We start from the raw sequence: 22,638 nt of genomic DNA, 5'->3' as shown, positions 1-22,638 counted from the left end.
AAAAAAAGGATCATTTTAATTCATAACTATGTTTTTTTTTTTTTTTTCTAATCTTACATTTTTTTATTTAAAAAAGATAATATATGAGGTAATAAAGTTTTTTTTTTTTTTTTGGTTTTTTTTTTTCTTGAAATTTTTTTTTTCTTGGTTTTTTTTTCTTTTTTTTTTTTTGAAAACTTGGTTGTTTTGTAATTAAAGAACAATTTATACAGTACTATTTGTTGTGATATGTAGCCTTGATAATTGGTTTTTTGGTTTGATAGGTTATTATTATTATTATTATCTTGATTTTTAAATTTTCTTGTTTTTTTTTTTTCTATTTTCTTGTTTTTTTTTTTTTTTTTTTTTTTTTTTTGGTTCTTTTTCTTCTTTTTAAAATTTAAATAATCTCGCTAGAAAATACATTATAGAATTTGACAGAAACCAGTTTTTCTTGGTTCTGTTCCTTGTGAGCTTCCCCTTGTTTGACGTGTATTTTGTTCACCTCTTAACTTAAATCTAATCCAATTTTCCTCTGTATATAATCTAAAAAATAAAAAAAAAAAAAAAGTTAATTAGTCCTAAAGTTAAGAAAAAAAAAAAAATGAAAATGACAAAATAATTAAAACTTACTTTTCACCAGCACTCTTTATAACAGTTTGTAATAAATCTTCAATACCTTCATTTGTTGAAGAACTTGTTTCCATAAATAAAATTCCCTTTTCATTTGCAAAATTCTAAAAATAGAAATCAATATTAGTAATCATTAAAAATAATAATAATAATAATAATAATAATAATAATAATAATAATAATAATAATAATAATAATAATAATAATAAAATATATAAAATAAAACTGTTTTTCTTACTTGAGCTAATGATGGGTCAACTACAGGAGGTAAATCCCTCTTTGTACTTGCTAATGCTATAAAAGTATTTTTAGAACAATATCTTTGAATTTCGGTGTGCCATTGAACAAGATGATCAAATGTTGATTGATTGTTTTGGTCATATGTAAGAATAATTATATCTGTGTTTGAATAAAATGATTTTGAAATGGTTCTAAATCTTTCTTGGCCTGCTGTGTCAAACTATATAATTATTATTATTATTATTATTATTATTATTATTATTATTATTATTATTATTATTATTATTATTATTATTATTATTATTATTATTATTATTATTATTGTTGTTGTTTGATAAGAGATTATTGGTTAAATTTCTGTTATAAAAAAAGTAAATAAATAATAAACTAAATCAATTGAAATCTTACAAATTTTACTAATATCTGCTTTTTCCCAAATTGAATTGCTCTTGATTTCTATAATTATTGGATTATAAAAAAAAAATGGCAAAAGTAGAAAATTAAAAAATGATGAGGTATTGATTGATTGATTAATTTTTGGTTTGGAATGTAAAAAAGGAGAGTTAATTATTATTTGATACAGATTAATTGATATATAGTTGGTTGGTTGGTGGATTGAAATTGATTAATTGATTAATTAATTAATTGATTTATGAAGGATAAAGAAGGAGAAGTAATTATCATTTGATATTCACATGAAAATTAATGCATTGAGTGAGTATTAAATTATAATAAAATAAATTTTAAATAATAATAAATTATAATTACCACCGAGTTTGCCAAAGTTAAATTCGCTTGTTCAACTGTTGGAAATATATTTTCCTAAAAAAAAAATAAAAAAAAAAAAGGAAAGGAAAGGAAAAAAAAAAACGAAAACAAATATTAATATTTTTTAAGTAATCAAATAAAATAAAAAAAATCTGTAAAATATACTTACACTCATTCTCCATATTAATGACGATTTACCTACTGATGGATCACCTACAAATAGTATTTTTAATGTTATATCGCTAAGGACAAATTTGGAAATTTAAAAATTTTAAATGAAAAAATTAGTGTGTGGCGCAATTTTTTTTTTAAAATAAAAAAATAAAAAAAATATTATTTGTTTTTTTATTTTTTTATTTTTTTTGTTTTTATTATTATTATTGCTTTGGTTGATTTAATGACGGTGTTTATGATTATTAATGCAAAGTAGAAAAAAAATAATTAAAATAATTAAAATAAAAATAAAAAAAATTAAAAAAAATAAAAAAAATAAAAAATTAAAAATAAAAATATGTGATATTTTTATCTTTATTTCTAAAATAGACGGAATTATTTTCGTTTTAAAATTATTATTAATAATTCTTACCATGATGAAATTGAAGTAGCCATGATGATATCAATATGTTTTCTTCAGATTAGTGCCTTTACAAACTATAAATTTTTTTTTTTTTTTTTTTTTTTTTTTTTTTTTTTTTATTATTATTAAAATATTCAAAAAAATTAAAAAAAAAAAAAAAAAAAAAAAAAACAAAAAAAATAAAAAAATAAAAAAAAAAAAATAAAAAAATAAAAAAAAAAAAAAAATTCAAAAAAATTCAAAATTTTGTTGATATTTAAATAGTGTTGTTTGTTGGTTGTTAAAGGTATTTGTGTGACTTTTAGATTGATGGATTATTAGAAAAAAAAAAAAAAAAAAAAAAATTCCTTTAAAAAAGCTAATAATAAAATAAATTAATTGTTTAATTATCCGTTAATTTAAAAATAAAAAATAATAATAATAAAAAAAAACATAAAAAATAAGATAGTGTAAAAAAATCAAATAAAAAATAGCAATAATCCATTGTTTTTCGGATTATAAATTATAACCCCTTTTAAAATTTTCCAAAAATAAATAATTAAATAATTAAATAAATAAAATAATAAGGAGTAATACTTTTTTTTCAAACGTTTTTATTATTATTTTTATTATTTTTTATAGTCGACCCACAAAAAAAAAAAAAACAATCTTGATTGGATTTGTACCAACAAAAAAAAAAAAAAAAAAAAAAAAAATATGAACAGTATTTCAATAAGATCAGCGGCAGTATATTCATCTTTAATTTTAAATTTATTATTAATTGTTGGCAGCAATACAATGAAAAAAAAGCCAACAACACAAGGATGCCCTTTTTGTGATTACCCAAATGATAAAATTATTTTTCAAGTAATATTTCCATATTTTTTAAAAAAAAAGAAAAGATATTTTTAACTTCCATTATTAATAGCTATTTTTATATTTTTTTTTTTTTTTTTTTTTTAAAAAAATATCTATTTTTTTTTTTTTTTTTAAAAAATAATTTTCTTTGAAGACTGAGAATGTTATCGTTTTTAATGATAGAACTCCAAAAGCAACTGTTCATTATTTGGTAAGTAAATAAATTTTTAAAATAAAAGTAATAATAAAAAATATTTAAAAAATAAAAATGTATAAAAAAAAAAAAAATTAAAAAAAACAAACTAATAAAAAAAAAAAAAAAAAAAATTTAAAAAAACAAAAAAATTATCAATAATTATAGATTTGCCCAAGAGAACATATTGTTTCAATTAAAACTTTAACTCAAAAAGATATTCCTGTTTGTAGGTTCACTTTCCCATCACACAAAACACCAATTGATTTTTTTTTTTTTTTTCCCAGATCTTTTTTTTTTTTTTTTTTTTTTTTGATCGCGCAATTTTTATGAAATTGTGTGGCAACACATTCCCAGAATTTACCGATCATCTGCCAGTTTCTTATAATAATAATAATTTTATTTTATTTTATTTATTTTATTATTTTTTTTTTCTTTTAAAATATTTAGTGGTCGAGATGAAACAAGTGGCTGATCAATTAATTGCAGAGAAGTTCCCAGGGCAGAGTGGGATTGTATTAGGGTTCCATTCACCTCCATTTTACAGTGTAAAACATTTACATCTTCATCTTTTAGTCCCACCATTTACACCAAAATTTAAAAAACATTCATACGCTCCTCATTTTGGTGGATTGTGGTTTAAAGATGTAAACACTGTTATAAATGAATTATATAATTCTGTTGCTTAATAATAATAATAATAATAAAAAAATCTTGTATCTTATGGAAAATCATCACTTGTGATTTAAGTAATCAATTTTTATTTTTGGAGATATCACATTAAAAAAAAAAATAAAAATAAAAATCCTTTATTTGAATATATTAAAAAAAAAAAAAAAAAAGAACTACATAGTTTATTATTAATGTATTATAATTATTATTATTATTGTTTTTATTATTTTTTATTTTTTATTTTTTTTTTTTTTTTTCATAATTTATTTCTATTACTATTACAATTGGTTCGACTATAATTGATGGTGGATTATTAGTTTTATTTTTTATTTTATTCTTAAATACATATGAAATCTATTAATAATTGATGATATATTTTTTAATAATGAGGCAGTTGTACTTTATATTGTTTGTTTGTTGGCTAATGCTATTGTTGTTGTTTGTTGTTGTTGTTGTTGTTGTTGTTGTTGTTGTTGTTGTTGTTGTTGTTGTTGTTGTTGTTGTTGTTGTTGTTGTTGTTGTTGTTGTTGTTGTTGATGGTGGTGGGTGGGTGGATGGATGGATAATTAGTGAAGTAAAACCTTTATTATTTTTTTGTAAAGTTTTTATTTTTTATTTTTTATTATGTTTTTTTATTTTTTCTTTTAAATAGAGGAAATATTGATAAATAATTTATTTGCAACATCCACCACCAGCTGGTTTTTGATCGGTACCATCTTGTTTGGAGGTTGGTGCACCTAATTTAATTCCAAAACTTTCATTGTTAATATCGAAATCTCCCTTTTGAATTTTTTCATAGATTTTAGAGGCTGTATTTACAAATGCTTCTTCGACGTTTGAAGCTGTTTTTGCTGATGTTTCCAAAAAGATAAGTCCATTTTCATCTGCAAATTGTCTACCTTCCTCGTATGATACTGCTCTCTTTGATTCCATATCAGATTTATTTCCAATTAAAATGATTGTCATATTACTATTTGCATATGATCTTGCATCCTCTATAATTAATTTTATAATTTTACCAATTGTAAATATTTTATTATTATTAATTATTTTTTTAAGAAAAAAAAAAGATCTAAATTTTCTATCTTTTTTCTGAAAAATAAAAAAAAAAAAAAAAAAATTACATACTAAGCCAACAAGTTAAATGATTAAATGTATCACGTCTAGTAATATCATATACAAGTAATGCACCAGCAGAACCTCTATAATATGAACGAGTAATTGATCTAAATGATTCTTGTCCTGCAGTATCCCACTAAAAAAAAAAAAAAAAAATTGTTAATATTTGACTCAATTGCAGTTATTTTTAATTATTTTTTTTTTTTTTTTTTTTACATACGATTTGTAATTTTATAGCTTTATTATCAATTGTTATCATTCTTGCACCAAACCTAATGAATAATATAAAATATTAATAAAATTATTTATTATTATTAATTATTAATTATCATTATTATTTATTATTTATTTATTATTATTAATGCTTCTATATTAATTGATTGAACCTACTCAACACCTATAGTTAAATCATGTACTGGTTGAAATCTTTTATCAGTGAATTGTAAAAGTAAACATGATTTACCAACACCTAAAAAAGATAATTTTTGTTATTGGTGTTAGTATTTTGCTATTTATTATTATTACTATTATTTTTTTTTATGTTTTCCCCCATCTATCACATATTTAATTGGGATTGGATTACAAGTTCCCAATTCACAATTTATCAATGCTCCACACAAATAAAAAAAAAAAAAAAAAAAAAAAAAAAAAAAAAAAAAAAACTTACCAGTATCACCAATAATAATATATTTAAATAAAAAAGAATACATCCTAAAGTGTATAAATATGTATATATGTATTTTTATAGTGTGTAATATAAATTTGTTAAAAAAAAAAAAAAAAAAAATTTAGAAAAAATTAAAAAAAAAAAAATAAAAAATAAAAAAAAAATAAAATAAAAAAAAAAAGAAAAAAAAAAAAAAAAAAAAAAAAAAAAAATTTAAAAAAATTATTTAAAAAAAAAAAAAAAAAAAAAAAAAAATAAAAAAATGAGACAAATAATAATCAAAATTCTGATTATTTTTAAGAATTTTATTCCAGAAAAAATAAGATTAAAAAAAAATAAAAAAAAAAAAGATAAAAATTTGATTTAAGAAATATCAAATATTTATTATTTATTTTTTATTTTTATTTATTTATTTATTTTTTTCCAGAAAAAATAAAATTAAACAAAAAACAAAAAACAAAAATAGCTAAATTTTATCTTTTTATTTTTATTTTTATTTTTATTTATTTCTCAATCACTTTTAATCTTTTGATCAAAAAAATAAAAATAAAAAATAGAAAGATATTTGTGTCTAGATATCTTGATATTCTTACATTTCTTATTGATTTTTTTTTTTTTTCTTTTTACCTTTTTTTTTTTTTTTATTTTTTTTTTCTGGTTTTATTAAAGATATAATATATTTATTTTGTTATAATGGCTGAACACCAGTTGGTTTTTTTTTTTCTTATTATTATTATTGTTTTTTTTTTTATTTTTTTAATTTATTTCAAATAAAGAAGCGAATTTTTAAAATAAAAAAAAAATATCTACATCACACTGCATTTTGAAGTCGAACAGCACTTGGTTGTTGAAGATTTCTGTTGTTGGTGTGATAATTCTATTTTATCAATTGGTTGACTATTACTACCATTGCCATTCATATGACTATTATTATTATTATTATTGTTGTTGTTATAATTATTATTATTATTATTAATATTATTATTGTTACTAGCTTTCAAATGTTTTTGACTACCTTCACCTCCATCATCTTGTAAATTTTTATCTTTATGACGTGGTGATGAACTCTTTTGATTCCAAGAACCACCACCACTACCTTTATTATCACTTTCAGAAGAATTTGCAATTTGTGAATTACTTTCTGAATTTCTACGTATTATTTGAGGTTGTGGTGATGAATCATTTTCAGCACCCAATCCCTTGTTATTATTATTATTATTATTATTGCTATTATTTAATTGAGTTGATTTACCACTTGCTTCAACATCGATAGTGGAAGGTGATGCCATTAATCTAGCACTACTGTTATTTAAACCAGATTGATTTAAATTACGTTGTTGTTGTTGTTGCTGTTGTTGTTGCTGTTGTTGAGTAGTATTTGAAGAGGAAGAAGAAGCACCACTATTTGTTTGAACCTCCCAATCGAATGGAGTGGATTCACTTAAACCCAAAGAAGTGTAACAGTCATTTAAAAGTGTTTGTAAAAATACATAATTTGGTCTATCTTCATAGTTTAATGATTTCAAATGTTTCATAAATTGTGAGAATTGTGGTGGTAAATCTTTGACCAAATCAGGTGTATTGTATTTTTGTTTCATTTCACCAATTTGATCCTTATCCTTCAATTTTCTCCATGGAAGTTGACCCTCTGCAAATTCAATTAATACATAAAAAATTGACCATAAATCATCACGTCTACCTAAATCCTTTGATAAATGTGAATTGATTGATGCATAACGAGCAGTACCTCTAAAACCTGTTGATTCTCTTGCAGGTCTAACTTCTCCTGATGCTAATACAAATCTTCTTGCTAAACCAAAATCAATTAAATATGTTATATTTCTTTTTGATGGATTTAATCCAATTGCAAAATTTGACTAAAAAAATTAAAAAAAATTAAATTAATCATTAATAATTTAATAATATTTTTTTTTTTTTTTTTTTAAAAAAAAACTTACTGGTTTAACATCTCTATGTAAATAACCAAGATCATGAACAGCTTGTAATGATTGAATCATTTGTACACCCAATTTAAGTGTTGAACCTAATGAAAATTTACCATCCAATTGTTTACGTCTAAGTTCTGAAAGATTTTCACCCAATAATTCCATAACCATATAATTATAATCGTTGTGTCTACCACATGTTATGAATCTACATACATATGGACACAATTGTAATTTCTTTAAAACTGCAACTTCCAATCTTAATACCTGCTTTTTTGTGTCGACTTTTTCTACTTTAATAGCAATTTGCTCATTATTTATAATATTCTTACCCGAAAAAATCTCACCAAATGCTCCTTGTCCAATCTTTTTTACTACAGTCCATCTTCCTTTAATTAGACTTCCTGCTGCAAATCCAATATTTTGCTTTTTAGTTATAAATATAAAAAAAAAAAAAATAAAAATAAATAAAAATTGTTATTATTATTTTTTTTTTAATACTAAAAAAAAAAAAATAATAAAAACAAAAATGAATAATTACCATTTTTTAGTTGTAGGTAAATAAAAAAACTTTCTTCCTATTTTTTGAAAAGGAATACTTGGGATTTTAATAAAAAAAAAAAAAAAATTGGATTCCTGTAGTTATAAAATATATAAATATACTATAAAGTATATTGATAGTTAAATTATTTCCTACTTCTAATAATTGTTTTTGTATTGATTGTCTATTGTGTGCTACTTTTTTTTTTTTTAAAAAAAAAAATTTCCTCTTACTGTTTTTTTTTTTTTTCTAATCTTTTTTTTTCAATAAATAAAAAAAAAAAAATTAAAAAAAAAATATTTAGTAAAAAAATAAAATTAATAAATATAATATAATAATATAAATATGGCCAAAAAAATGGGTTTTTTTTTTTTTTTTTTTTTAAAAAATTAAATTTTTAATTTATTTCCCAAAATGTAAAAGTTATTTTTCATTTTTACCTCCTCCAATAAACAACAATAATAATAATAATAATAATAATAATAATAATAATAATAATAATAACAACAACACACTAACACACACACATTAAAAAGCACATGATTTTTTTCTCCTCTTTTTTTTTTTTAAACACACCACACAAACAAATTTATGTACGCAGTTAAAAAAGAGAGAGAAAAAAAAAAAAGAAAAAGAAAAATACATAAAAAAAAAAAAAAAAAAAAATACCAATTAATTTGTGAGGTTGACATATTAATCTGTATGTATAAATATGGAGGTGTAATCAAAAAGAAAAAAAAAAAAATAAATAAAAGAAAATAAAATTGACATAAAACTATTGTTACCTTTACTACTACAATAACAAATTATTTTGCTTTATAATATTATTAAATACTAATTATTTATATTATTAGTTGTATTATTATTACTATTATTATTATTATTATTATTATTTTTATTATTATTATTATTATTATTATTATTATAATGTAATTTATAAATTTATAGGGTAACTCCTAAAAGATATGATATGATATTTTATGTTTTATCAAAACGCTCTTTTTATAAATTTTTGTGAAAAAATAGTTTTTTTTTTTTTTTTTTTTTTTTTTTTTAATTTTTTTTTTTTTTGTTACTGACGTTGTTCTAAAAGAGGTGATTTATTATAATCGAAATGAAATATTGATTTATTGTTATAAGGTTATTTATAAATTGATTTATTTTTTAATATAAATAATTATTTACTTTTTGATGATGAGTGATAAGAGTAATATTATTATTTTTTTAATGAAAAGAGTGGTTGTGTGGTCCATAATAAAAAAAAAAAAAAAAAAAAAGTAAAACAAAACAAAAAAATAAAATAAAATAATTGTTTTTAATAAATTTTTTTTTTTTTTTTTTTTTTTTTAAATTATTCCATGATATTTATAAATCTGATTGTGTTCCGCACATTTACTTACTATTATTGAAATGAAAAAAAATTAAATAAATAGAATCTTAAAAAAAAAAAAATTGATATTCCTATATTTTCAATATTTGTAAAAGTTTTATTTGATATTTAATACAATTTTATTTGGGGTGGTATAAAACAAAAAACAAAAAATAATATAAAAAAAAAAAAAAAAAAAAAAAAATTAAAACAAAATTATTTTTTTTATAAAAAAAAAAAAAAAAAATTATAAATAAAGTGTGTTTTTTGATACATCACTATTTTTTTATTTTTTATTTTATTTGTTTTTTATTATTAAAAAAAAAAAAAAAAAAAAATTTAAAAAAATAATACAAAGTTGTTTTCTTAAAGTATCCGCTGAAACCTACCTTTTTTTTTTAATTCTATAAAAATACAACAATTCTAATAATAACAAAAAAAAAAAAAAAAAAAAAAGAAAAAATCAAAAAAAAAAAAAAAAAAAAAAAAAATAAATAAAAATAAAAATAAAATTTTTTAAAAAAAAAAAATCAAAAAATTTTTAAAAAAAAAAAAAATCAATTTCTGATTTTTTTTTTTTCAAACAAACCCAAAATGAATCAAAACTTATCAAAAATAAAAATAAAAAATAAAATAAAATAAAACAAAATAAAATAAAATAATATAAAATATTTTATTTCTTGTTCCTTTTTTTTTTTTTTTTTTTTTTTTTTTTTTTTAATTTCTAAAAAAAGATTTTCATTTTTATTTTAATTTTATTCAAGGTATGAGATTTTTAAATTTGGAATCAGAAATTAATTTGTATATTTTTTATTTATTTCATTTTTTAATTTTTTTTTTTTTTTTTTTTTTTTTTAAAAATTAATTTTATTTATAAGTTTTTTCAATATAATTTTTAATTAATAATTTTTTCATGAAACGTTTCCAACGAGCTTTAATTTCATCATTTTTCTTTTGTAATTCAGCTTCAGCTCTACTACTTGATTCCGATAACCAAGTATCCAAAAGTTTCTTTGAGAATTTCTTTGCAACAACTACACCATCAATGATTGGATAAGAGGATTTTGGACCATTTTCCCAACCAGTTAGTGCGGGTGCAAAATTGATACCTAATTTCTTTGCAACCCTAATTAAACCTTTACCTCTTAGATGAACGCCATTAATTGGACACATTGAAGAATTGAATAAATAAACATTACCAAATGAATTGGTTGGAACAATACCATCCTTACCAATGACAGCAGGTTCAAAGAGTTTAGTTTGCCATTCACCAAATAACATTGAGGTTGGATTTGATTTTGATCTACCTTTAACGATTTTCAATGGTTGTTGACCCTCAATTACCATTCTACCATTTTGGACCCATTTATCTGACGTATGTAAAACCTTGATTTGGTCTTTATGATAAATTTTATGAGTTTCATTAAATAAACCCAATGGTTTCGATGAAGGATCAGGTGAACAATATTTTGCGATATCTTTCTCCAATACGAAAATTGGATGAGATTTAAATTGTGCAAAACTACTTGGAAATGGTAATTTACTCTCTTTTATTATTAATTCTTGTTTTTCATATACATCAATCTCTTCAATTGATTTCCTCTCATCAATTGATAAATTATTTAATAGATCAATATTGACAGAGATGATCTTTTTTGAATCTAATATAAATTTCGATACTGGTTCATTATCATTTTCAACCTCTGTTGGATTATTAATAGCATCACCAACTAATTGTAACCACCATTTAATTTGTGCAATTGGTAATCTCTTTAATGATGATCCAATATAATTATTTGTATATCTTGATGTTACATCCTTTATTTGATACTTTGAAATGGCAACAACATATGAAAATGGATCTAATATCTTTTCAAAATTTAGTGGTTTATCAATTTCTTTATTAATTAAATCAATTGAAATCCATTTCTTTTTTTCATGATCAAATACCTCAATCCAACTTTCAATTTCAACTTTTTCATTATTTGATAATGTATTTGTTGTTGTTGTTGTAGTTGTTTTTGATTCTTTATCATCTAAATTTGATAATCTTGATCTTTTAATTGGTTCAGATGATGATCTTTTTAATTTCTTTTTACTATCTTTATAATCTGAATCACTACTTGAATTATCTTTTTCTTGATCACTTTTATTATTGTTTTTATCACCAGCATCATCATTATCACTACCACTATCTCTTTCATTATCAGTATCATTTTCACTATCACTATTATTTTTCTTTTTATTTTTACTTGATAATGAAGAATTAGTTTTTCTTTTTTTTGACATTGTAGTTTCAGTTTTCTTTGAAATCTTTGAATTTAAAACTGTATTTTTAAATTGATTAGCTTGAATTGATTTTTGTCTACTTGTAATTGGTTTACTAATAATCAATTCTTCTTCTTCTTCTTCTTCCTCTTCCTCTTCATCCTCTGAGTCAGTACTATCAAAACTAAATTGTGATTTCTTTTTTGATTTCTTTTTGTCTTTTTCTTTTTCTTTTTCCCTTTCTATCTCTTTTTCTTTTTCTTTTTTTTCTTTATTTTTTTTATCTTTTGAAGAAATCACATCATCTATTTTCTTTTTAGTTGATGATGTTGCAGAAGTTTTAGTTTTTGATGGTGATTTTGATTTCTTAACTTTTGTTTCATTATTATTAGTATTACCGTTATCATCATCAATATTATAGTTTAATCTTATAACAGAAGGTGATGATTTTGCTTTTGATCTTGAAAATGCTTGTGGTGAGGATGAACTTGCAATTCTTTTCAATTTACTTGGTGTTACAGGTACTGGTGGTGGTGTTGACAATGGTCTAATTATACGGCATTTGTAACCCAAAATTAAACAAACCATATAAAATAATTCAACAAATATCTTTTTTGTTACTTTCCTTTCTTTAGTTTGTGTAATTAATTGATAGTATAATAAACTCTAAAATTATTTTAAATAATAAAAAAAAAAAAAAAAAAAAAAAAAAAAAATGGAAGAAAATGGAAAAAAAAAAATTGGAAAAAAAAAAAATTGGAAAAAAAAAAAAGGTTTTAGTATTATTATTTAATATTAATATTAATATTAATATTAATATTAATATTTATAATAATATATAAATTAATAAATAAAACAAACATTTCTTATTGGTTCAAATTTTTTCTCCTTTTTTCTTTCTTCTGTATTTTCATTATCATCATCCAAATTAATAACTTCTCTAGTTTGTTTTTTATTCTTATTATTCGTATTATTTTTATTATTTTTATCTGTATTATTTGAATTTAAATTATCAGCCATTTCATCAATTTTAAAATAAGAAAAGAACCATTTAATAATTTCATCTATACATGTCATAAATGGAATTGGTGGTTTTTTATTGGTTGTATTGGAAGTAGTGGTTGTGGTGGTAGTAGTAGTGGTAGTGGTAGTATTATCAAGTTTTGATTTTGATCTTGATCTTGATTTTTGGGGTGTTGAATCAACAGTTGGAATTTGTTTTATTTCAGATATGATTTTATAATTATTGGAATATAAATTAATTAAATCTTTTGGAATAAATGATGAAATAATTGAAATTAAATATTGATTTGATAAAACATTTATAGTATATTTAAAATTTGCCAAATAACAAGTTAAAACAGTTCTATGAAGGTATAAACAATTATGTTTTTCTTTTAGGTCTACTTTTTTAACAATTCTTTTTTTTTTACCATTTTCTTTGGATTTGAATTCATTGGTATCAATTTCAAATTCACTATTTTTATTTATTTATTGTTAGTTTATATTATTATTTATTCAATTATTTATTTCATAATATATATATAATAAATTAGATAATACTTACATTGCATCTTCAGCATCTCCAGCATCGTCTTGATTTTCACCAATTTCTTCGTCAGTGTCTAAACTATTATTTATATCTCCTTCTTCTTCTTTATCTTCATCGTCAAATTCATTATTTATACTTTCATCGAATCTTGGCGAAGCTGTGGTGGTTGTTGTTGTAGTTGTTGTGGTAGAATTATCATTATTAGATTCTTCCCATTCAATATCGTCATAGTCCATTATTTTTAATATTACTAATAAATTATGTATAAAGAGTTCGTTGTAAAAAATAAAAAAAAAAAAAAAAAAATAAAAAAAAAGTAAAAAAAAAAATAAAAAATAAAAAATAAAAAACAAAAAATAAAAAAAATAATTTAAATTTGTTTTGGGAATTCCAAGAAATTAAGAAATAAAAAAATAAAAAAAATAAAAAAATTTAAACAGCAATGCCTTGTACAATTTAAATAAGTTATTAAAAACTATAAAAAAAAAAAATATGATATTCTTGTGTTGGGATTTAATAAAATTAATAACTCAATCATTTTTTTTTTTTTTTTTTTTTTTTTTTTTTAAGATAATAAGGGTGTAATTTAGATTGACTTTTTTTACTTTATTTTTTAACTCGGTTTTATTTTCTATTTTTATTTTTATTTTTTTTTTTTTTATTTTATAAATTTTATAAAAACATTTTAATTTGACTTTTTAAATAAAAAAAAAAAAAAACAATGAATGGTTACATTCATTTTTTTTATATTTTATATCATATTGTGTATTTTTGAGTACTCTATTTATTTATACTAAATTCATATTAAAAATAAATAAAATTTAACCATACACAAAAAAATAAAAAAATGAAAAAAAAAATAAAATATTTTTTTTTTTATTTTTTTATTTTTTTTTTTTAATGAAATCTTTTTGTAAAAATTAATTTTGATCAAAAAAATACTTGCCACCTTAATCTTTTTTTTATTTTTTTTTTTTTTTTTATTTACAATTTTTCATATTTTAAAAAAAATAAAAAAAATTAGAAAATTAGAAAATTAGAAAATGTCAGAAGAAAATATAAATAAAAATGAATTTCCAGAATTAAAAAATGATACATTTTTAAAAGCATGCAGAGGTGAGGAAGTACCTTATGTTCCAGTTTGGATTATGAGACAAGCAGGAAGATATTTACCAGAGTTTAAGAGTGTTAGAGCAGATGTTGATTTCTTTTCAGTATGCAGAACACCGGAATTAGCATGTAAAGTAACCTTACAACCATTGGATAGATTTCCATTGGATGCAGCAATTATATTTAGTGATATTTTAGTGGTACCACAAGCAATGGGAATTGAAGTTCAAATGATTCCAGGCAAAGGACCATTCTTTCCAAACCCAATCAGAACCATTGAAGACCTATCAAGGGTACAATTCCCAGTAGATGTAAATAAAGAGTTGGGATACGTATTCGATGCATTAACATTAACTCGTAAACGTTTAGAAGGTCGTGTACCATTGATTGGATTCACAGGCGCACCATGGACATTGATGACCTACTGCATTGAGGGTAGCGGTGGCACAACCATGTCAAATTCAAAATCATGGTTATACAAACACCCAGCAGAGTCACATAAATTCTTATCAATGTTAACTCGTGTTTGTATTGATTATCTTTTAGGTCAAATTAAAGCTGGTGCACAAGCATTACAAATCTTTGATTCATGGTCAAATGAATTAAGTCCAGCAATGTTTAAAGAGTATTGTTTACCTTATTTAGTTCAAATTGGTAAAGAAGTTAAAGCAGTTCATCCAGAGATTCCTTTAATTTGTTTTGCAAAAGGTTCAAACTTTGCTTTAGAAGATCTCTCAAAAAGTGGTGCTTACGATGTTTTAGGTATCGATTGGACAATTGAACCATCTGTTGCTAGAGAAATGGTTGCTGATAGAGTTTCACTTCAAGGTAATTTAGATCCATGTGTTTTATATTGTGGTGATCAAGTAATTAGAGATCAAACTCAAAAAATGTTACAATCATTTGGTACTACTAAACGTTTAATTGCAAATTTAGGTCATGGTATGCATCCAACTCATCCAATTGAAGGTCCAGAATCTTATGTTAAAGCTGTTCATGAATTATCAAAACAAATGATTAATAAATAAATTAAATAAATATATATAATATTATTTTTTTTTTTTTTTTTTTAATATATAAAAAAAGTATATAAATTATTAATAATTTATAATTAAATATTTATTATAATAAAATCATCTTTTTCTTTTTAATTCTTTTTTTTTTTTGGTAAAAATTATTATTATTTGTTTTTTTTTTTTCTTTTTATTTTGGAGATGTATTTGCACTACCAATTGGTGCAGTTGTTACCATTGTTGGTGAGGTGGAAGGTGTTGATAAAGTTGTATTTGAAGGTGTTGGAGTTGCAGGAGCTTTTTTATAATAACCTTTTGGTTTTCCTGATGGTCTACCAGGTTTTCCAGGAACTTTAGCTGCTTTTGTTGGTTTAACACCTGTTGGTGGTGGTGATGTTGTTGGTGAAGTTGAAGTTGAAGATGGATCATTAGTTGAAGATGTAGTTGAAGAGGTTGTAGTTGCAGTTGTTGTAGTTGAGGCAGTTGAAGTATCACCACCACCATCACCACCACCACCACCACCTGCTTCTGTTTTTATTCTCTTATAACCTGGTTTTGGACCTTTCTTCTTTGGTACTTTTGGTTCTTTTGATTGTTCTTTTGGTGGTCTACCTTTATTAACTGGTTTGGTTGTTGGGATATCATTTGGTGAAAATGGTTTATCAGCAATTGATGGTACTTCAGGTTCTGGTTGTTTTCTTTTTTTACCTGTTGCTGGATCAATTTGATTTTTAACTAATTAAAAGTGAAAAAAAAAAAAAATTATTATTAGAATAAAGATAAAAAAAAAAAAAAAAATATTAAAAATAATTACATCTTTCTTCTAATTCATCATCATCTAATAAGAAAGAAATTGCTTCATTTTCACCAACTTGATCTAATTCTTCAGGATTTGATTCAAATTTACCACCAGCAATAACAATACTTTGAATTTGATGTTTTTGTTTTGCACGTTTTAAAATCTTTTCTTCAATGGTATTTTTTGTAATTAATCTATAAACAGTGACAGGTCTAGTTTGACCAAGTCTATGAGCTCTATCTTGGGCTTGTTCGTCAACAGTTGGATTCCAATCACTATCGTAAAAGATAACGGTATCAGCAGATGTTAAATTGATACCGATACCACAAGCTCTAGTTGATAGGAGGAAGGCGAAAATGGAAGGATCCGATTGGAAATCATCTACCATATCTCTACGATCATCCAATTTTGAAGAACCATCAAGACGAAGGTATTTATATTTTCTAAAGATCATGAAATCTTCTAAAATGTTGATCATCTTTGTGAATTGAGAATAGATAAGTACTCTATGACCACCAACTTTCAAATCCTTTAAAAGCTTATCCAATACTTGAAGTTTACCACTATCATTCAAAGATTTTGAGAATGAAGGCATCCAAATTGAAGTTGAACCGAATAAACGATTTAAACCACCCATTAAACCACCATTCTCTTTTAGATTATCCAATACGATTTGATTTGATGAAGGAGGTAAAACAGTTGGTAATGATTCACTTAATTCCTTGGTAGTTTCATTAGTAATTAAACCATTCATTGTTAATTTAACCAATGAAATCTCTTTACAATCCATTGAAGAATTCAATTGTTGAGTTGATTTTTCAATATAGAAAGATTTATCCGATACCATAGCATCAATTGGTGCAGCTGTAACTTTTGGATATAATGTATAAACATATTGAATGACTGATTGATTAATTTGATAACGTTCATTTCCACCAATAACTAAATCCTTTACATTAAATAAACCATTATTTAAACGATCTTCATTTAATACATTTGAGAAAGTTGGTTCCAATAACATTGATTTCATATTATTTGAAAGTGGTTGATCAAATGAATCACTATCCAATAAATGATTGAAAACTGGATAAACTTCATTTTCAGTTGCTTGATTCAATAGATAAAAATCTAATAAATTTAATTCACTTGATAATTTATTTAATTCACCTGGTTCTAAATTTATGAATCTACTAAATGAAAAAGTATCATTACCACTACTATTATTTGAAATATTATTTGCTTTAAATATATTGAAACGATCAATTGTTCTAGTTCTAATTTGATCAGAATCTGTTGAATTTAAAGGATTCCAAGCTTCTCTAAAGATTAACTTTGGAATTACGACTTGAATTGGATTATTATTAATTGATCTTACAGTTTTTAAATGATTTGGACATTGTGGTGAAGTAGTATTTTGAGGTTCCATAGTTTGAACTTGAAAGAGGAAAGGTGATTCGCATTCACTTCTTTTAAAGGTTTCAGGATGATTACAAACCTTTCTAAATTGCATAACGAAATTCATCAATGCTTTCATTGAACCTTGTTCACTAAAGGAAGCACCACCCAATAACTCGGTGATTGAAATATTTGAACGAATACTTTGATAGAGTTTCTTTTGACGATGAGTAAGGTTACAATAGACTTCAACCTCTGTTTTTGATGGCATTTCATTCTCTACATCTCTTTTAATTCTTCTCAACATGAATGGTTTCAAAATCATATGAAGACGATTGAGTTGATGTTCATTCAAACCACCTTGTGACATAGCATGATTTTCGATATCCTTTGAGAACCACTCTGCAAATTCATCATGAGAATCAAAGAATGTTGGCATAATGAAATGAAGTAAAGCCCAAAGTTCAGCCATACTATTTTGAATGGGTGTACCAGTGAGTAAGAGTCTATTTCTACAATTAAAACTCATTAGAGTTTTCCAACGATTACTTGCTGAACTCTTGATAGCATGAGCTTCATCCAATACCATATATTGCCAACGTAATCTATGGAAATACTTTTCATCACGTACTATCACATTGTACGATGTGATTAAAACGTGGAATGGTGAATTTCTATGATACAATTTCTTTGGATTCCAATATTTTCTAATGGTAGTACGTTGTTGTTGTGTACCCCAATAAGGAATTACCTTGAATGCTGGTACAAACTTTGCAAATTCATTCTTCCAATTGTGAAGTGTTGATTTTGGTGTAACAATTAAAAATGGTCCCCAAATATTCTTTTCCTCTGCCAAATGAGCTAGGACTGCAATCGATTGAATGGTTTTACCCAAACCCATTTCATCTGCCAATATACCATTGATACCTTGATCATAAAGATTTACGATCCATGTCATACCTTTTAATTGATATGGTTTTAAATCTGCATTTAAAATGGTTGGTTGTTTCAATGTATCAGCTGTACTAAATCCAGGTGGAATACTTGAATTCATATCAATCATTGGTAAACCATCTACCATCATTTTATCACTTACAGCCAATGATTCTGGTATAGTTTCACCGCCTCCTTCAGTTGCAGAGTTTTTAATTTTATTTACATCTCTGTCAAAGGTTTTAGTCTTTAAAAGTTGTAATTCAATTGCTTTTTGAGTCTTTTTGAGTGCTTCAGATTTTAATTCCTCTTCTTCTTTCTTTTCTTGTTCAGTTTTACCCTCATCATCAGATGATTCCTCTTCTTCCTCAGATGATGATTCATTGTCGTCTTGATCATTCTTTTCTTTGATTTTTTTATTCTGTTCAGTTGGCATTTGTGATCCATTCATTAATGAACCAATAGTAGCGGGAGTGGCATCGCCACTTGATGGATCATCCAATTTTTTACTCATGAAATGGCTATAGAGTTCAGTTTGTGAGATAAGGAAATTAAGTTTTCTTTGTTGTCTCTTTGCTTCTTGTACTTCTTCTTCACGTTTTCTTTGATTTGCTTCCTCTTTCTCTGCTCTTCTTTTAGCTTCTCTCTCATCTTTATCAAACTTTCTCCAATAGGCACCCATTTCCTTTACCAATTTCTTTGCACGTATTTGATTATCTTTGGTTGCTTTTGGTGGCTTTTGGTTCTTTATCTTTAATTCTCGTTTCATCATTTGAGCTATTTTTTTACAATTGGCAATACCATTCATATGAATATCTGAATACTTTTTACAAGCTTTTGGTAAATCTTTTTTTATAATTTTCATCCAATTTGATGAAAATTTTGAATCAATTTCTTTATACCAATCAAGTTTTTCTAAAATTGATTGATTTGTAATAATTTGTTGTTGTTGTTGTTGGTGTTGTTGTTGATTTTGTGATTGATATTGTTGTTGTTGTTGATTATATTGTTGTTGTTGATTATATTGATCTGTTTTAATACCAGAATATGAATTTGACAAACTTGGTCCATTACTTGATTTCTTTTTCTTTCTATCTTTCCATAGTCTTTCAAATTCTTCATCATCTTCATCCTTTGAAAAATCATCATCACTTGAGAAAATTGATGGTCTTATATACTTATTATCTTTTGATCTTGAAGATGATGATGATGAGGATGAATTATATTTTGATGATTTACTACTACTACTACTTCCATATCTATCTTTTGATCTACTACTACTACTATTATATTTTGGATCAACCATTTTCTTTTTTACTCTTCTATCATTATCCTCTCTATCCATTAACCTTTTCATCATTTTTAATTGTTTTCTATCATTCTTTTCATCAAAAACATCATCATCAGATAGTTCCAATTCTCTAAATATTTTCTAAAATGAATTAAAAAAAACTATTAATATTTATTTTTTATAAAATAAATAAAAAATAAAAAAACTTACATCAGTTTCTTTTTTAGATTTCTTTGATCTTGCATGATTAGCTAACATTTTTTTATAATATTCTTCTGTTATATCTTCATCACTATCAAAATCCAATGGTTTTGGTGCTGATGAAATAGAAGATGATAATGGATTTCTGTGTCTTTCGATTGATTTTTCGCTTAATAAAATATTATCCAATTTAGAGTGATCGTTACTATTAAAATCTAAATTTTTTAACATATTATTGTTGTTGTTGTAGTTGTTATTATTGTTTTTATTATTACTGTTATCGTATAAATTATCAGTACTATTTCTTTGATTTCCAATTGATAGTGGCTCGAAACTATTACCACTCAATGGCATTGGTGGGATTGATTTGATTGATGGAAGAGGTGATTGTGCTGGTGAGTATTTTGATATATGACTACTTAAAGTTGGTGTTGTTGAAAAATCGACGTCGGAATCACTTTCGTGTTCATTTAATAATTCCATAAGTTGTTCCCTATCTTTTTTACTAATTGCTTTTTTTAATACAAGATTTGGTAAATTCTTTTGATTGGATGATGATGATGAGAGTTGTGTTAATGGTGCTAAAGTTGGTAAAGCAGGGTTTGATGATGACATTGATTTCATTGATGGTGATTGTTTTGGTGATGATAATACTGAAATTGATGATGATATTGCTGATGAAGCACCTTGATTAGTAGACGATGATAGTGATGACGATGACGACAAAGATGATGATAATTTATGTTTTGATGAAGATGATAATGATATTGGTGGTAATCCTTGATTTGATGATGATGATAGATGTGGTGAAGTAGTTCCAATTGGTTTAATATTAAACAAAGTATTAGATGGCATAATTGGTGAAGTTGTAGATGGTTGTCTATTACTTGATGATGATGACGACGATAATGGATTATTATTATTATTATTGTTATTGTTATTATTATTATTTAAGGATGAAGAGGATGACGATGAAGATCTATTACTTTTGCTATCTCCTCTACTCTCTCTATCACTTCTACCACTTCTTTCACGATCGCTTCTACTATCTCTATCACTTCTGCTATTATTACTATTATTATTGATATTGTTGCTGTTGTTAGAGTTATTATTATTATTATTAGAGTTGTTGTTAGAGTTGTTGTTATTACCACTATTATTATTATTATTATTATTATTATTATTATTATTATTATTACTACTACTACTAGTTCTATCACGATCACTTCTACTATCTCTGCTACTTCTACTATCTCTATCACTTCTACTACTTCTATCTCTGTCACTTCTATCTCTGTCACTTCTACTTTCTCTATCACTTCTACTATCTCTATCGCTTTTGTCTCTATCACTTCTACTACTGCTACTGCCACTACTTTTAGAGCTTCTGGAAGAAGAGGAAGAAGAACCTTTTGAACTGCCTCCTCCAATATTTCCAAAAATAGATTTTATTGGATATGACGATGATGATGATGATGACGATGAAGAATGTGATTTAGATGATCTGGAGGAGGATGAAGAAGTTGAATTTGATGAAGAGGATGTTGTAGTTGATTTTAATGGTGGCAATGAAAATTGTTTAGATGACGATGATGAACCCGAACCATTTAATGAAATATAGGGTAAAATGTTAGGTATATTATTATTACTGTTTTTACTTTTATTACTGCTATTACTGCTATTATTGCTATTACTGCTATTAATACCATTATTATTATTATAATTATTATTAATATTATTAAAATTATTATTATTATTTTTATTATTAATAAAATTATTTGATTGTTGATTTCCATTATTAATATTATTTAATGGTGGCAATGGTGATCTTGATCTTGATCTTGATGAAGAACTTGAAAGGTATAAACCTGATCTTGAAGATGAGCTATCGTCATCAGAACTATCTCTGTTTGGAGAGTACATAACTGGTGATCTTCCTCTTGTTGGTGATGGTGATCTTGATCTTGATCTTGACCTTCTATAACTATTATTATTATTATTGTTATTATTATTATTGTTATTATTATTATTGTGTCTGCCATTATTGTTATTATTACTGGAGGTTGGATAATCTGATATTACATTCCCTCCATTATTATTATTGTTCATTTTTTCCTTTTATTTTTATTTTCTATTATTTATTATTTAATATTTATTATTTAAAATTTATTATTTATTTATTATTATTATTTATTTATTTTTACTATTTATTATTTTTTTTTTTTTTTATATTATAATTTTGAAAAATAATAAAAAGTAACTAATAAAGAATAAAAAGTAAAAAATAAAGAAATAAAAAAAAAAAAAAAAAAAAAAGAGAAAAAATAAAAAAAAGGATTTTTTTATTTTTTTTTTTTTTTTTTACACAAACAATATTTAAAACAAATAAATGTGAGTTTTTTTAAAAAAAAAATTGAAAAAAAAAAAAAAAATAAAAAATTAAAAATGGAAAATACAAAAATAAAAAAATTAATTAATTAATATAATCAAAAAAAAAAAAAAAAAAAAAATTTTTATGAATATTTAGTTTTCTAC

General features: G+C 23.2%; 7 protein-coding genes across 7 annotated transcripts; 2 read left to right on the top strand and 5 right to left on the bottom strand.

Moving 5' to 3' along the window:
- Nucleotides 1-404: 404 nt before the first annotated feature.
- Nucleotides 405-2,229, bottom strand: rsmM (small GTPase; the record flags this gene model as incomplete). Its single annotated transcript, XM_629685.2, has 7 exons — nt 405-525; nt 613-716; nt 851-1,072; nt 1,261-1,308; nt 1,621-1,674; nt 1,790-1,862; nt 2,207-2,229. 7 exons carry the CDS (start codon nt 2,227-2,229, stop codon nt 405-407), a joined length of 645 nt encoding a protein of 214 aa, XP_629687.2.
- A 664-nt stretch (nt 2,230-2,893) lies between these two features.
- DDB_G0292298 (hypothetical protein) lies at nt 2,894-3,916 on the top strand (the record flags this gene model as incomplete). The annotated part of the gene is made up of 4 exons (XM_629684.1): nt 2,894-3,043; nt 3,195-3,245; nt 3,396-3,456; nt 3,678-3,916. 4 exons carry the CDS (start codon nt 2,894-2,896, stop codon nt 3,914-3,916), a joined length of 501 nt encoding a protein of 166 aa, XP_629686.1.
- Nucleotides 3,917-4,571: 655 nt separating this feature from the next.
- On the bottom strand, nt 4,572-5,728 carry rab2A (Rab GTPase; the record flags this gene model as incomplete). Its single annotated transcript, XM_629683.1, has 5 exons — nt 4,572-4,894; nt 5,028-5,154; nt 5,239-5,290; nt 5,409-5,487; nt 5,686-5,728. 5 exons carry the CDS (start codon nt 5,726-5,728, stop codon nt 4,572-4,574), a joined length of 624 nt encoding a protein of 207 aa, XP_629685.1.
- A 763-nt stretch (nt 5,729-6,491) lies between these two features.
- DDB_G0292354 (TTBK family protein kinase) lies at nt 6,492-8,175 on the bottom strand (the record flags this gene model as incomplete). The annotated part of the gene is made up of 3 exons (XM_629682.1): nt 6,492-7,562; nt 7,644-8,057; nt 8,173-8,175. 3 exons carry the CDS (start codon nt 8,173-8,175, stop codon nt 6,492-6,494), a joined length of 1,488 nt encoding a protein of 495 aa, XP_629684.1.
- Nucleotides 8,176-10,408: 2,233 nt separating this feature from the next.
- Nucleotides 10,409-13,597, bottom strand: rad4 (DNA repair protein Rad4 family protein; the record flags this gene model as incomplete). The annotated part of the gene is made up of 3 exons (XM_001134493.1): nt 10,409-12,475; nt 12,671-13,286; nt 13,377-13,597. The coding sequence occupies 3 exons, from the start codon at nt 13,595-13,597 to the stop codon at nt 10,409-10,411; spliced, it is 2,904 nt and encodes a 967-aa protein (XP_001134493.1).
- Nucleotides 13,598-14,404: 807 nt separating this feature from the next.
- Nucleotides 14,405-15,499, top strand: hemE (uroporphyrinogen decarboxylase; the record flags this gene model as incomplete). Its single annotated transcript, XM_629680.1, has 1 exon — nt 14,405-15,499. One exon carries the CDS (start codon nt 14,405-14,407, stop codon nt 15,497-15,499), a length of 1,095 nt encoding a protein of 364 aa, XP_629682.1.
- Nucleotides 15,500-15,674: 175 nt separating this feature from the next.
- Nucleotides 15,675-22,212, bottom strand: ino80 (SNF2-related domain-containing protein; the record flags this gene model as incomplete). Its single annotated transcript, XM_629679.1, has 3 exons — nt 15,675-16,219; nt 16,299-20,043; nt 20,113-22,212. The coding sequence occupies 3 exons, from the start codon at nt 22,210-22,212 to the stop codon at nt 15,675-15,677; spliced, it is 6,390 nt and encodes a 2,129-aa protein (XP_629681.1).
- Between the last annotated feature and the right edge of the window lie 426 nt (nt 22,213-22,638).

Source organism: Dictyostelium discoideum (genome assembly GCF_000004695.1).
Source record: "Dictyostelium discoideum AX4 chromosome 6 chromosome, whole genome shotgun sequence".
Lineage (NCBI taxonomy): Eukaryota > Evosea > Eumycetozoa > Dictyosteliales > Dictyosteliaceae > Dictyostelium > Dictyostelium discoideum.
The sequence above is the reverse complement of the archived record's forward strand: the minus strand, read 5'-3'. Positions and strand labels throughout refer to the sequence as shown.